General features: G+C 38.3%; 1 protein-coding gene across 11 annotated transcripts in view; it reads right to left on the bottom strand.

The window, feature by feature from the left end:
* LOC130160679 (DNA (cytosine-5)-methyltransferase 3A-like) overlaps positions 1 to 16759 on the bottom strand; it is a 60014-nt gene that overhangs the window by 21190 nt on the left and 22065 nt on the right. For 8 of the 11 annotated variants that reach the window (XM_056363340.1, XM_056363334.1, XM_056363341.1 and 5 more), the window contains 3 exons: positions 15191 to 15314; positions 14746 to 14783; positions 14463 to 14594 (listed from right to left, as the gene is read on the bottom strand). The exons of 1 other annotated variant lie outside the window; for it this stretch is intronic. In XM_056363340.1, coding sequence (XP_056219315.1) covers positions 14463 to 14594; positions 14746 to 14783; positions 15191 to 15314 — 294 coding nt within the window. The remainder of the gene's footprint in view (positions 1 to 14462; positions 14595 to 14745; positions 14784 to 15190; positions 15315 to 16759) is intronic. 2 more of the 11 variants (XM_056363338.1, XM_056363339.1) reach the window with 1 other exon arrangement.

Here is a 16759-nt window from a genome sequence, read left to right as displayed (position 1 = left end):
TTGGCTAGCTGCTGGCTAAAAAGCCTTATATTTAGTGGACTCTTTATTACTACTACTACTTTTTATTACTAATCAACGAATAATTTTATCTGTAACAATGCATCATATTCAAAATAACTTGTTCTCATAGCTGTGAAATAATTGTAGTGGAGACGAAGCCAAGTATTTCTCTCTGAACTGTAGTGAAGTAGAACAATAAAGTTCAACTATAAAGTATAAAATGCAACTAATCATGTAAAGTATAAGTGCTTCAGTCTCCTTTAATTACCTTCCACCTCTCATGATACAATAGTAATATGGACCAAGTTCAAACAGACAAAATTAAAGAGCGTCACCTGAAGAAAATCTAAACTACAAGATGTCAGCGTTGGGTGGATCTGACTGACAAGTAATTTCTGGGAAGTCCAGAACAGAAACACTGCTTCAAAGACGGAGACAAAATTAAAAATAATCATGACCTCACTCGTTACTACGCTGCAAGAATCTCACTGTGGCCCAGATGTAAAATCCCACGACTCCTCCAGAGCATTTCCATGACCTAAAAATATTGTTCCCCTGTTTTTTTCATTGGTGAGAACAATTTGGTTTCTACCCTCACTGAGCAGAAAACCATAATGTAATGTAATGACTGTGTGAAACATGCTGAGGAAAAAAACAAAAACCACTGCTGCATTCCTCTAGAAACAACAACAAAAAAAAAAACCCAAAGGAGAACGTAAGAGGCGAGGAAGGGGGAGGGATGACGACATGACATAAATTCAAGTTGAGGAGACAGTAAAAGTGAGGGTGTCGGATTGTGACAGCTCTCTCCTCAGTTTGACCCCGAGGTGAGAAGGTCACTCTTCCCCGCTCCTGTTGACCTCTGACCTCATAAAATCCAAATCAGCCTGTTACACGGATCGTAGACAGACCACACACACAAACGCACACACACACAAACGCACACACACACACACACACACACTGTAAGGGAATCTCCACATGTCGTCACTGGTTTCTAAAACATCTGGAACGCTTGACTGAGTCTAGAAAATTGTCGGTGTGTCCCAAATCCATGCAACATACAGATTATTATGTGGGATTTATCTGCAACAGTGACTAAATGAAGTGAACTCTGAGGTTGGTTTTTTAATGGGTTGTTGATGGACACTATTCTGACACAAAGGAAATGGAGGGGCTGCTCACAGCTGGAAAAAAAAATCTAATTAATGGTGAATTGTGTTGAGCAGGTCTGGAAATATCTTAGAAAACAAAAAATAAGTATTAAATTCTAATTAAGAAAAGCCTAATTCATTCATTTCATCCAAAAATTACACTTTAATTGATTAATTCATCAATTCCCCCTAGGGAAGTATCTACTGTATCTATCTATCTATCTATCTATCTATCTATCTATCTATCTATCTATCTATCTATCTATCTATCTATCTATCTATCTATCTATCTATCTATCTATCTAAAGACTAAGACAGTTTGTGTGTAGTAAAGACTTAAAGACTGTACAGAATCAGCATGTATTATGGAAGGAAAACGCTTTGTTTGAAAATTATTTGCTTTTTTCTTTTACAGTTTTCATGTTGCATGAATTTCACATTCTTACTCTTATTTAATGAATTTTAATTTTAGAATAGATTCTAATTGAAAAATTTTAGAGACATCATGATTACTGCCATTTTGTAGTAATTTATGTCTTTTTTTTCCATTTATTCATGTTAAACTGTTGAAAATGTGTTTTTGTTGACCTTGGTGATGAGCTGCAGCTGCAGCTGTAACTGAATTGAACATCCCTTATTATATTCTTATTCAAACTTTTCATTGATGAAAAGGTAGTAGTAGAAATATTGCTACTTGCTACATCACAGACCAAATGTTCCTGCAGAATTAATTTGATTTTCTACTCATCTCATCTAAACTTTGCTGCTGTTGTGAAGGAAACGTGATCATTTTTGTCGGCATCTGGACCGGATCATCTCATTAAAGGGCTTGGATTCGACTCGTGTTGCTGAGGGATATCAGCCAAAATCCTGCTTACTGGATGAAACTGTGTTTGTTGCCTGGCAACATTAGCTGATTGAAGAGTCCATCAGGAAGCTTAACTGCTTTCAGAATCGAGGATGAGTCACTGAGTATTCATCTACTCGCATTTCTGTGAAAGCAACACTCGGGTCTGAACTGAACCAATAGTCAGCGTCATGCAATCGAAGAAAAGTCCTCGACGAAAAAAAAGAAACCCGACAGAATATTGTCTGTTTATACTGTGGTAGAGGATTGGTTGACTGTAATGAATGCACAAGATAAGTATTATTTTCATTGTCCTGCACAAATTAAGGGTGTGTCTTTTGTATTCTTTAAAAAGATTGTTTCTATGATGAATTGTGAGAGTTCAAACATAATTTTTAAAATATAGAAACTCCTCTCAGCAGCTTAGTACAGGGCCTCTGCATGGTTCACTAAGCTAAATGTAAAACCTTTTAAAGACTTTTTCAGTACCATATATTTGCCCGTTAACAGCTTATATGTGGAATTGAATCACATACTTCCTACTAACCCTAAATCTAAACCTATAATAGTAATACATGGATAGATGTCAATGTTATGTAACAACTAAGTGTATTATCAGAAGTGCACATAAAGCTCAGTCAATTAGCTCTGGAGACCTTGTCTTCCAGCCCTCACAGCTGTCAGCTGACTCTCACTGCTTCATTAGGCTCAAAGGAAAGTTGAAGTTCTTACAGGACCCACAACACTGTTTTATAACTGTGAATGCACCCTCAATGTTTGTGAGCATCATGTTATATGTATTCACTACAGTCATCACTGCCTCATTCAATATCTGCAAAGATACAGAGAATGCAACCAGTAAGAGTTTGATCACAGTGTGGAGGGAGACTTTTTATTTACTTACTAACCTATAAAAAGTTCAGTAATGAGGCCAATTAACAGAATATAAACTGGAGGACTTCCACTCTGCAGGGCTTTGCTCAAGGCTTCCAGGGCTTGTGCTGTGATGCAGAACACTTTCTGGGTTAAGCAGCATGTTTGCACCTAAAGTTCAACATACGACCATCTACTTTTACACTAAGCTGGTGCTCTCCACCAGTCGGGGTCAGGTGTAGGTGCACCAAAACATAAATAGGATTTCTTCCAATGATTGAAAGTATATATTAAAGGTTTATGATGTGCATCAATCAAACAAAACCCGAACATGCTGCACATGTTATGTTACAGCCTCTTACAGTACAGTATGCAATTTGGCTGATTTCTGCACATCAAAAGCTTTAATGAATAAACAAGCAGGGCACTTCCAGTATTATTTATGCTGTTTCTCTCTCTGCTGTTTGTGTCAGTTTTTCCCCTCTGTATTTGACAAAGAATGAGTCCTCAAATTCTTTCAATATACTGTAATGGCAGGGAATAAAAACTGCATGTGGGGCTATCAAAACACATTAAAACTGTTCTAAAGACCTCGAATTGTTATGAAACTCTGTTTTGTTACGCATTTGCAAAAACACCACCAATAAATTCAATGGATATATATATGTACAGCAATGTGCAAAAGTTTTATACACCTTTGATTTGGTTTTACTTTTTTCTGTTTCACTGCACTTCATATGAGGTTAATAGAGAAATAAAAACTATTCATGACATTATTTTTAAAGGCATCCCCACTTTATTTTAGTGCCTAAAATATCTGCACAGTACAGTTTGTGCTGGTAACAGTCCTCAAAGTATTCAGTAAGATAATGGATGTCACGGCCTTGCTGTTATGAAAGTGATCTATGGAACTGCTTCGTATTGTAACAGATGCTATGAGGCTGATGGCGGCAAAAGAACAGGCAGTGTGTGTGTTTTCATGGGACAAATAAAGGCAGGAGGGGGTAGAAGGACATAGAGAGGCTGTATAATGTTGTGAGTTACGTCTTTGAACTTTATCGAACCCCGTGGCCCTGGTCAGCGTTTTCACTCTTAGTGCCGCCCCCTTGACCTCTGACCCTTCACCCACTGACCTAAACCAATGAGCCATTTCTTAAACCACGCCTCCTTTATGAGCGTGACTGACCCTGACCTCGAGATGAACCCAACATTGCTCAAAACACACACACACACACACACACACACACACACACTACAATTAAGACAACAGTTAATAGCCTCTCTCACACTGTCAATAGGAAACACACCAAGCGACTGCTCTTTCATTAGCATTGATCGCAGCCGTGGGACATGTTAAAGAAACACAGCCAGTGGTTTTCCATGAAGCTCTCCTGAGATCTCTTGTAATGGAATGGGGCAAACAACATCTGCCTGATGGCTGTTTAAGAACAATACCAAAAATGTCTGACCCGACTGTTGCATAGTAATTTGGTGACTTGATGTCGTTTTCCAATTATTAACATATTAAGAAACCATTCAGATGCTTTTCCAGATGTTTTGGGAAATGCTTTAAACTGGTAATCCAACCCAAGTGAACAGAAAACATGACATTTAATGATCAAATGGAGCAAACACTGTCTGTTTGATAGGTGATTGAAGGTAAGACCAAACCTCATGGACCTGGAGTACAGAGTAACACCTCAGGGACTTGGTGTTGTTTTCCCTCTATGAAGTAGTAGCAACCATTTTCACGGTTTTCTGATGGGTGGAAAAGTGGAAAAGGCTTTAAACTATTACTTTGTCTGATGTTTATATCGGGACACACCCGAACATGATTTTAACCCTGCAGTAAAATAATTGGTGATTTGGTTTTGTTTTGTAATTGTTAACATCTTTGAGAAATATGTGAACACTTTCCTGATGAGATAGAAAAAAAAAAAAGTGGATAATACTTTAAACCTTGAATTCAAATCTCCCTCTTCCCTCAAGACAAACAAATGACAAACAAGTAACTGGAAGTAAAACCAACAAAAATGATCTCTTTGTCGTAAAATGGACCAAAAAATCTGGATCTGATAGCTGTTAATAATCTCAAAGCATACCGACCCTGATGTTAACCCTCGAACATAATACTTTAGTGGCTTGGTGTTGTTTTCCCGTTATTAGAATAATTTGGTAACCATTTACACGTCTTTTTGGCTGATATAAAAGTTAAAAGAAAAATCCCCCAAAAACAAACAAATAAGCAAACCCACAAAAATGACATCCTGTAATAAAATGGACTGAAAATGTCTATCTAATGGCTGTTAAAGGAAAATACTAAAGTGTAACAAGACTGGTGTTAATCCTGCACTGTAATACTTTGGTGGCTTGGTGTTTTTTTTCTCCAAAAGTGTGCAGAACTTTTACAGACTCCTGGTAAAAGCTGCATAATGATCATGTTATATAAGATATACATAAATATATTTACTGTACAGTCTTTTAGTTAGTTGTGGCTTTAAAAACCTTAGAGCGGAAATATTACATTTTTAAATTACAGCAGTTTACATGATGATCAAGCAAATATAAGAAAGCTATTTTATGCAAAACCTTGACACAAAAAAAGAAAATGCGCTCAGTAACACTTGGATATAATACAGTATTTTTGTGAACCAGTGGTTCCCAGCCTTGGGGTCAGGACCCTGCCAAGAGGTTTCAAGACAAATTTGAGTGGTCTCCAGACGATCAGCAGGAGAGGAAAGCAGAAAAACTTATGGTTATTGTTTTAGACTTCCCTCTAATCTTTCCTTCCTCTTCTTTTTTTTTTTTGACTGAACTTGTCAGCCATGACGAAAGGTCGAAAGTACCTATTCCATTTCACTCTTTTTAATCTGTTGTAAATGTGACTTTTTATATGATCTTATATTGTCCTGTGTTTCTTTTATGTGTAATGTAAAGCACTTTGAATTGCCTTGTTGAAAGGTGTTGTATAAATAAACTTGCCTTCACAGGGCAAAAAAAGACACTGTATTACACAGTGTTTTACCATGTTTGACCACACTACACCCGGAAAAGGTCATGCCTTCCCTTTTGTAATGATACCACAGCTATGAACACAGCTCTCACAGATACTCAAGTTATTTAGGCAGATCAACCCCAAAAAGGGGGGCTGGTGTTCAAGGATGTAAGGGATGCAGTTGAATGTCTTTCCAGCCAGTAGAAAACACTTTAAACTGAAGCCCCTATCTTCCCCCAACAACACACAAGTAAACAGAAAATAAACAAAACTGACCTCTGTTAGGTCTAATCCAACTCTCCTTCAGATCTTTCACTTTACTTGGCATGAAACCACCAGCAGCAAAAAGGGAATTAAACACCAGTTTATGTCTGCTCACAAAAAAAACTCCTTTTAGCAAGCATAAAAACAAACTTGCCATGAAATAACTTTCTGTCAATAGAAATTGTTTGTAACCTTCCTCTTTTTAAAAGAAAACCTTAAGCTTACATTGCTTCACATACACAGTTGCATATACTCTGCAACACATGCACACATGGAAAAAAAAAAAAAAAATCACTTACAGACCGGACATGGCAGCTCTGCAACTGCAACCCTTCCTCCCTGGCTCTCTTTCTCTCTGTCATTTTCTTCGTCTGTCTCTCTCTCACCTCCTCCTCCTCTTCCTCCTACACTTTCCTCTGTGTGTCTCCTCAGCTTCACTCAAGCCCTCAAGTCTTCTTTACCCTCTCCCTCTTTGCTGATTGGCCAGCAGTGAAGTGTGTGATTTACTGGCTCCTTCACCTAACAGATGTTTAGGTGAACTTCCACTACACACACACAGACACACAGACACACAGACACACAGACACACACACACAGACACACACACACACACACACACAGTTATGTCTGGTAACCCCAAGGGTTTAAGGGTGATGACACACACACACACACACACACACACACACACACACACACACACACACACACACACACACACAAACCCATGCTAGTGTGTATATGAGGTGTGTACATGCACTTTGGTCAAAGGTTAGGTAAGCCTCAGGATTGACAAGGCAATAGGATGTGTTAGGGTCACGACCTCACATTCACAAACACATGCACGTACTCACAAACGTACACATTACTGTGAAATGCAGTTACACACAGAGAGCCACACGAGCCAGTTTAGAATTACAGAAAGGAAAACAAAATGACGCTGACATAATGTCTGTAAACTGAGTGTTTGGAATTGGAGGAACAATGTCTGTTTTCATGTAGCGCTCTGAGGAGCTGAGCCCAGTAGAAAACTCTCATGCTGCACTAATTTAATCCTTTTGGCCACAAGGGGGCAGAGGAACTTCACACCGAGCAGACAGAAGCACAACTCTAATGTAACATTGCCATTATCAAATTGGTCAGAGCTAAGATGTTAGCTTCTATGTTAACACCTATTTACACACTCAGCAGTGGAGATATTCTGATACCATGTTTTTCCCTCCTGATACCTGAACTTGTGTATCAGCCAATACCGAGTAGCAATCCGATACCGCTGTGTTAATAAAAAAAATTAAAAAATATGCGATTGCCATCATTGTAGTATGGTATAGCTTGGGTTAAACCCTTTATAAAACACAAATAAATAGATGAATACAATAGTCTTCACTTGTTGCCAGTGGCTGCACAGGACAACTTCCTGTGTTGGCTACTATTTTAGAGCAGCGAAGAAGACTCTACACAGCAGACACACAAGCATTCAGAGTCATATTTCTGGTCTCCTTTTCTCTCTAGTTTGGTCTCCACCAGCTCCTGACTAAAACTTCTTGCTCCTTAGCTGCTAAATGATCTGCTTGCTTCACAAGCTAATCGCTAATTCTGTATCATTCCATTCCTGATCACTACTATTGGGGATGGGACTGAGACTGAACCGTAAAGTAAAACCAAAACAATGAGCTTAAAGAAGCTAAAAGGCTCTTTAGAGCTGGTGACAATTTTCTGCGGAAAAACTTCAATCAACCTCTTTCAGATTACAAACAGTCGTTAAATTTCTTTTACAGTAAATGTAAACAAAATACTGATTAAAGAAGTTTTAAGGAGGAATGTGGTCACTCCTTGATTATTGTGTTCTCGACTACAGATGGTCACGAAACATGTCGTGCTAAATGGGTGAATTTGTGTATAAAAACTGTATAAAACTTCAGGCAATAATGTGTAGATGAACAGGTTTAATGTGAAGTTTGGATTCAAAGTCTATATCGGTTACATGGCTTGACACTAGAGCTGCAGTGACTAATCATCAAACATTTGCTTGTTTTAGCTTCTGCTGCTTTTTCTTTGTCATTTATGATAATTTATGAAATATCTTTGAGTTTTGGATTGATAAACAGACATGGGTTTTTTAAACTAGGTTTTGACATTTCATAGACAAAACAAATAATCGATTACATGAAAAATAATCAGCAGATTAACTGATCATCAAATCAAGTTTGGTCTTTTGAGCATTCTTAGTGTACGTGGGTTATTCAAAAATTCAAAACAAGGGTTATCTGAAAAATAAAAAACACTTGACAATTTTGTCCCCCGTATGACATCATGCAGCGGCCTTTATTAAAAGGTAACCTGTTGTGTCGACCGGTCATGAACGCCTCATTAGTATCTCTTTCTACCAGCAGGCCCACTGGTAGCGTCAGGATGACCAACAAGACTTCTAGAATAACACAATGAAGTGTTTTCTTATCTGCACGTTCCACTAAGTGGTTACAAGTAAAAACAAGGTCAAGGCTAAGTGTGTGTGTGTGTGTGTGTGTGTGTGTGTGTGTGTGTGTGAGTTGCTAAATTCAATTAGCAAAAAATGATGTTAAGACATGGAGAAAAAAAAGTACCCCCTGTAATATATACGGTGGACTATACCCTCACTCAGTATTTGTTTTCTCTGCTGTAACTTTAAACGTGAGGGGGAAAGATGCCAGATGTTTTTATCCTGAAATGGAAAAGAGTTTGTTGAGTTACCAGGTTTCCTTCAGACAGCAGTGAGATGGGATATTGATGGGGCTGTTAACAGCTGGCTGCAGTTCAACTGACTGACAGAGCAAACACACACACACACACACACACACACACACACACACACACACACACACACACACACACACACACACACACACAGAAACCTGGAACTGGTTAACCTCTGTCTCTGTCACTGATTTCTCCCCGCTCTTTCTTTCACTGTATGTTTCAAACTTTCTCTGTTTTCCTTTCTCTCCTTTCACTCCATCACTTTTCTTTCTTTCTTTCTTTCTTGCTTTACATCTCAATTCCCTTCCCCTTTCCTCCCGTTCCTTTATTTTCTTGCCTGCTTCCATTCTTTTCTTACTCCTTACATCCGCTTCTTTATTTGCCTCCACCTCCTTTCTTTCTTCTTTTCATTCTGTAGCATTTCTATTTCTCAGTTTCCATCTTCTAATGGTGGAAAGTCACTAAGTTCAAACACTCAAACACATTTGAGGTACTTTAGTTGAGTATTTCCATTTTATACTGCTTTATACTTTTACTCCTATTACATTTCATATAGGGAAATGTTGTACTTATTAATCAACCGGATTCATTCATTATGTAAAACGTTAAATTAAAATGAATTATAAGATTATACAATACAATACAATATCAAAGATTAATGTGACTTGTGACCCCTTACAAAAAGCAGTGTGTGGTTTCAGATGATTATGATTTGTAAGAAGTTCCAACCAAGACGGATTTGCTCTCTAAACATCTCAAATGATCTCATTCAATTAACTTCTCAAGGCCTGAAGACGTAAATTATTCATTATTTCACAAAAGAAAAAGCATTAAATATAGAAAAGTCCAAATAATGAAGACACATCTGTGTATCAGGGTTCATGGTATGATTAATGTGGTAGTAAAGAAGACAAAGAAAGCTCTAAAAATCTATCATGTGCCCCGTAGTTTGGACCAAACCATCTGACTGCATATAGGGTCCAGCTCTACCAGCTACAACTGCAAAATGTTGCTAACACATTGATGCATCAGTATTGATAATCTGACGATGTAATATTTGATAATGTATCAGTGCTTCTGCAGAATGTGTCGTTTTCATTTTGACACTACATTTAAAAAATTATACTTGTGTACTTCTACTAAAGTTTGATGCTGAATGCTGGAGTATTTTTACATTCATGTAGTGGTACTTTTGTTTAAATTAAGGAACTAAGTACTTCTTCCACCACTGCTCTGCATTTCCTTCCTTTCTTTATTTCATAGCTTCGACTCTTTGCTCCTATTTTCCTTTCTGCTCACTTTAATTCACTATATTGTTGACTTTTTCCTTTCTTTCTTTCTTTCTTATTAATATTAGGAAAACAACCTACCTCTAAGTTTCAATTTCTGTCACCAAACAAAACACATATCACTTATGGCTCCAGAGTAGCTGATGAATCAGTGAGTGAGATGACAGTGTTAACAGGAAGTCACACATGCTCTACCTCTCTCTACCTCTCTTTCTCTCCATCTGTCACATGCACATGCAACAGTCTGAAAACGATCTGGTATCAACTTGACTATGTAGAGTTTGTGTGTGTTTACATATGCTTCAATTATTCATTATCATCAAGTGTAAAACTCACACAAGTCTGTTGTTGGTTATATCTCACATGTTTGTTTCTACTTTCTACATATATTTATGATTAATAGCAGAGTAAAAACGCTCTTTCTGCTCTTCTCAAGTGATTGTCAAGTTGTCACATATTTTCTTTCTCACATATTTTAAAGGTTCGTGTCCATCAGACACTGACAACAAAAGAACAAGTTCAAACAGGAGCGAGAGGAAATTGCAGCCACACTTTCACACACTCTCACATCCCCAGTGTTTCTCAGCCGGCCTGTCTGTCAATCAGCCTGAATGACTTTTTCTCCTCCTTTCATGACCACACACATCCTGTCTTTTCAGTCATTCTGTCTTTCGGTTTTAGGTCTTCCTCACACGCACACATGCACACACACATGCATGCAAGCATGCACATACACATACACATACACACACACACAAACCTCTCTTGGCAAGACAAGGCAGCACAGTCTTTTCTCCAGTGAGGGAATTTTCCTTCACTTTTATCTCTGTTTTTGGTCTCCACCAACTCCTAATGCTCCACTATGTTCACCAGCTAGTTTCTAACTGTGTCTGTGTGTAGTTCAGGTCTTTTTTTGTGCTATTTAATTGTGACAGTTTTGTTTATGTTTTCACTGTAAGCCTTTATTTTCATATGTAGAGTCATTTCATTGAATCTCTGATCTTTACATTGTGCCTTATCTTGTTCTATTGATACTGTGACATTTTGAATTGTTTGTTTTTATTGTTATTGTCTTTGTGTAGACTCTGGGAAGACTGGAGATCCAAATAAAGAATGAGGAATAAAAAATATATGCAGAGAGCACTTGTGTTTTTTAGCTGAAATCAGCTGCCTGCTGCAGCCGGAAAACAAAGTTAACGAGAGCAGTGAGACTGAAGCAAACTGTAAAGCTTTTGGTCATAAAACTAAAACAATGATACTATAAAACTCTCAAGAGCTGAGTGGACTGAACGACGAATATCTGTGGGTTTGTCACTGCAAGTGACCTCTCATATAGAAGTAGTCATGTGATCTATTGTTAATATAAAAATGCTCATTATAGTGACTTTAAATGATGGTTTAAAAAAGTACAGTGCTTTGTCTGACCTCTGCACCAGCAAGGGCCCACTTTAGAGCAGTGTACCGAGGGTACTCATATACCAAGAGGTACTTCTGCAGTTTGTGTTTAGGAAGAAAATAAAGAGCTTAAAAATGGTGTGAGGATCACTTCTGTATTTATTGTCACAAAAGCCACTAATGTTCAAGCCATGAGAAGTTAACTGCACAGGACACACCTCAGTTTCCCAGAAAATGTGGGATGGCCAAAACACCTTAACGCCACATGAAAACTAGTTACCAACACTTCTGTAGCCAGGATTCTAGAAATACTGAGTTAATGAGCTCAAATTCCTCCCGCAGAGCCCCACCAACTTAAGACATTTGTGACTAGCAATAACCAAACTCTGTAAAATTATATTTAAATGAAAATATAGCTAAACAATGTTTTCTCTAAATTTAATGACAAAAAAGAAAAACAAGTTTTTTGCCCTGAAATTGTTTTTTTTAAGAAACTCTAAAAAGTCTATTCAGAGTCACATGAATATCTAATTCATCCTTTAAAACAGCGACATGTGTGATATGTGAATGTGAACTCTACTTGACGTCATTAAACCAGCCACATTCCTAGAAACATTCCTGTGTGCATGACTTCTGTGGCGTCAATGGTAGCTCCAGCTTTGGTTAGCAGGCAAGCACAAAACAGTTAAATGACTGAAACATGAAGTTCCTGCTGCTCCATGTCATAGCAGTACACAAGCGCAAAGGTGACCACACCTACTAAGAAACCAAACCTAATCACCACTGCGTTTTCTCTGCAGTGAAAACAACCCACCAGAGGGATACGACGAAGAAGTACTCAGACACATTTGACGAGCGCCGACAAAAAATAGGTTGGGAACCACTGTTTTGAAACAATATCGAAGTGCTCAAATCTACCACTGGTGCACTGTTGGGAAATGTGTGTCAAAATCAACCAACAGTCAAATCTCTTTGAGAGACAAATATTTTGCATGAGAGGCCTTTGCAGCCACAGAAAGGGAAAGCACCGTCTCCACTTTCAATGGCACTTCACTGTGTCAAGTGTTGAGTAAATGTCACTGAAAAAGGCCAATCACATTGAAAGAACACAGTTCATCTTCCACCAGACCGTTGCGTGTATGTGTGTTTGTATGTGTGTGTGTGTGTGTACATGAGAGGGAAGTCCGCTCCCTTCCAGTGTAAACAAACACACTCTACAGCAGAGGAGGGCAGGAAGACTGCAAAACAGCAGCGTGGCATGAAGCCAACAGTGAGTGCATGTTTAACTGAAGATGAAGATGATGTTGGCAAAAAAATATTTTGGGATGTCAGTGGTTGGTGTGATGTTAAATATTCATGGTTTGACCCAAAACAGACGTAAGTCCTTTGTGCAATAAACTGAAGATGTGTTCCAACAAACGTCGGCAATGACTAACATCAGCGAAATGGGCCAAAACCAGAGGAAACTTCTAATCGATCTTGGAAATCTCTTTTCTGAGAAGGAAAGAAAGCAATGAAAGAACTGTAAAACAAAGCTAAATGTGATGACCTTATTATTGTTAGATAATGAAATGCATTAACTCACTGTGCAGAGTTTCTGCAGGGTTCACCTAGTTAAAGTTTAAAGTTAAGGAATTTTTAAGACTTTTTTAATACCATATAGAAGGCAGTTTAATACCACTTTCAAGACCCTACCTGCCAAAGCTTTAAAGTATGATAGAAAACCATTAGCGATGACAGGCCTAGAATTATTTGGTATCACATTTCCTCCAGCCCCACCCAGCAGTATATCACAATAACTCCTAATGATATAATTAATTAAATGAACACGACCTGGACCTGGATAAGTAGCATGAAATTGATGGATGGATTAACCATTTAAAAATGATTTAAGTTTGAGTTAAAACTGACACTTGCCCATTATGAGATGATGGGCTTCCTCACTACTGCAGCTAGAAGCAGCAACAGTGTTTTTACAGGTCGTATGGTGCTGACTGAAACTGCAACTCTAACACTGAGAATGACTAAACTCAAAATCCAGTCAAAACATTTAGGAAACGTTTTTTCTAACACACTATAATGAAGTTTTACAATAAGCAGATGTAAATATTTTTGAGTGTTTAATAATGTACAGTAGTTTTCAGCAATCATAACTTCTCCTATGAAGAGTATTTTACATTTTTACAGCTGTGTTTTACTATATTGTGATTCACTTCCTGTTTAACTTACAGGTGGTGGGTACAAGTGGAGTTTTTAGTATATTAAATAGAAATTAACAGTGCACTAAAACTCAAAGAAAGGGTCATTTTTAATGTCTGTTTGCTGCAGGTGTTATTAACAAATCAACAAAATGTGTAATTTGCCCAAATTGTTTTTCATACAACTGTATGTCGCAGTGAGAGTGTAGCAGTGGACATTTTTACGCAGCACAAATGATGTTCATAAGTTATTTTTTATGACTGCTCTCTGATTTTATTAAGTAAAATGAACATTTAACAGAAATGGCATATACCGAGTTAATATCCCTAACACATTCAATAGCGTTAACATTTTAAGCAATTATCACCCAGCGCAAAGCGCAGTATAATTCTGTTGTGAAGGTTGATTTAATTTCTCAAAGGGATTTCGTCTACAGCTGTATTCTGAATGCTTTCCAATACAGAGCACCCAACTACAGATCCAATGCAGCTATACAGTATATGGGAATAAAAATATTCCGTAATTAAAAAGTAGTAATCCAGAGGAGTGTTTATGTGAAAAATGACACTCTGTCGAAAGCGTCACCCTTTTCAAACCGGCCTAGTTTACTCTGACTGACGTGTTTACTTGAAGCCTTTTCATTTTGATTGGACTCTTCAAAAGAAAATACAAGCCTCCATTTTACTGTTCTATAAATTCACACAGACAGAGACCTGATTCTCTCCCACCTCCATCTTCCAGCGGCTGAGCCATTCTTCCCTCTGTCTCCTACTGATGTAGTACGGGTCGCCAGCCTGGAAAGTCACTCTGGGGACTGGCCTCCTCCGCAGTCTCCCAGTCTCACCCTGCACACACACACACAAACACACACACACACACACACACATGAAAAGCTTGTTATACACTCACCATGCTCTTAAACCTGCTTGTACTGCTCATTTTTGAAAGTAAAAAAAAGAAACACATCACAGACAGGGTTACGACTGCTTTTCTCACCTCTCTGGGGGAGTCGCAGTTTCTGTCGTCTGGCTCATCTGCAGGAAAAGAGAAGTTACAGGAAATGGCCCATTTGTACAGATTTAACAAGAGAAGTAATGAGGAGGTTAAGTCATGGTTTTCATCACTTGGCCCCAGCGTACATATTTATATTTGAAATGCACTCAAACACTGCAATCTGGAAGTTATTATAATTTCAGGTAAACTGACAACAAGTGCTCTTGAAGACTTGAGGGTGAATTATTTTTTTTCTAAATTACACAGATCATGACTGTCAGGATTGTAAATTTCATATCCTTAAAGCATCTTAATTGATAGCAAGTTAGCTGTTGTGTTCTGGAAATCCTTAAATCAGCTTCTGTAGATAAATTAACCATTTAAATTACTGTATAAATGACCAGAGTCATATTATTTGAAATGATATGACTTGGCATTGAAGATATACCCTTATTCCTCTCGGTTTGCTCTAGTTTCCGACGCCCGCGCTTCTTGCGAGGGGAGGGGGAGGCCTCCGGCTCCTCAGGCGGGGTTGGGGGGGCATTTGCACAGGGGTCAGAGGTCGCCATCTCCTGGGAAACAGACAGAGCACAGTCTAGGTCTGAGAAAACTGCTGCTCGCCCTCATGTAGACCCATCAAAGCACTCGACAAACATTATAAGCACACACACATGTACAGGCCTTATACACACATAAAGCTCATGCATACACACACAATCAAAGAGCTACTGCAATACATTAGTCTGCCCTTGTTAATACAACAAAGAGCAGGTATGTTCAGCAGAGCATGTCTGCATAGGCTCAGTAATACACACCTTCAACTCCCATTAACACACACACACACACACACACCGCACACAAACACACACACACTTATGAGATGAGAAGGGGAGTACTGTTGATGTCATTAACAGTGCTAATGTTTAATGAGCATGTTTGTTAAATGATGCTAACATCCATAACATCAGCCTAAAATTACATACAATGTAAAATAACCTATATGAAAATCAAAAAATCCATTAGCTCAGCAACATGAATGATGCTAAACCAGTGGTTCTCAAACTGGGTGGTGACCCCCCTGAGGGGGGACACTGAACCACCGCAGGGGGGGCGTGGACGACCAGGGGAGGAATATGGAGTGAAACTAAGTTGAATGAATATGATTTATGCAGGAAAAATAAACAAACAAGAGTTTGTTGATGCTAACGTGCTGATCTTTATTTCACCAAAATTCAACATTGATTCTTTTTTATTAGTCGCTTCTCCATCACTGTTAGTGATTGAAAAATATGGTGAACCTTTTCCGGCTTCTGAAGGAGGCATGCCAGAAAAAGTTTGAGAAGCACTGTGCTAAACTCTGATCATGTGTCTGCTCTGAAAAGACCAGTGGGTTTTTTATGAGTGTGTGCCGCTAACAGGCTAACAGATTTTATAGACGAGTGGTTAAAAAGTGGAGAGCAGAGGTAAATGTCAAGCTCAAAGGCTACGCTAACACCAGCTAGCGCTAACAAGCCCACAAAGGCTGTAATGAGCAGGTGAGAAGGCCTGTAAAAGGCACTGAAAGCAAAAGGTGACTAAAAGGGCCCCGGGACACGGGGTACACTGAAGTACACCAGCACACACTTTTAATACTGGATACTCAATCAGAAGACATGAGTTTGATATAGGTGGATTTTTGGTGCTTAAAGGCTTTTAGTACCCAAAACATCCCACCTACAGACAAAAATGCAATATTATGCATTCATGTGTTCTGTTTTTGTTTTTGTAAAATAATTGCAAACAGCTAATTGCATGTATAAAGCCACTTATTTGAGAGTTGATGCAGACTCAAGCTCTGAAATGCAGCAGGATTTTTATTGGAGCTACAACATCAATTAGTTGATCATCAGAAAAATAACTGGCAACTATTTTGATAAGTGAATAATCGTTGCTGTCATTTTTTTAAGAAGAAATGTCAAATATTTGCTGTTTCAGCTTCTCAAATGTGAAAAGTGTATGATTTTCTTTGTCATACTGT

Source organism: Seriola aureovittata, chromosome 19 (genome assembly GCF_021018895.1).
Source record: "Seriola aureovittata isolate HTS-2021-v1 ecotype China chromosome 19, ASM2101889v1, whole genome shotgun sequence".
NCBI classification, from domain to species: Eukaryota; Metazoa; Chordata; class Actinopteri; order Carangiformes; family Carangidae; genus Seriola; species Seriola aureovittata.
This window is presented reverse-complemented; position numbering and strand designations above follow the sequence as displayed.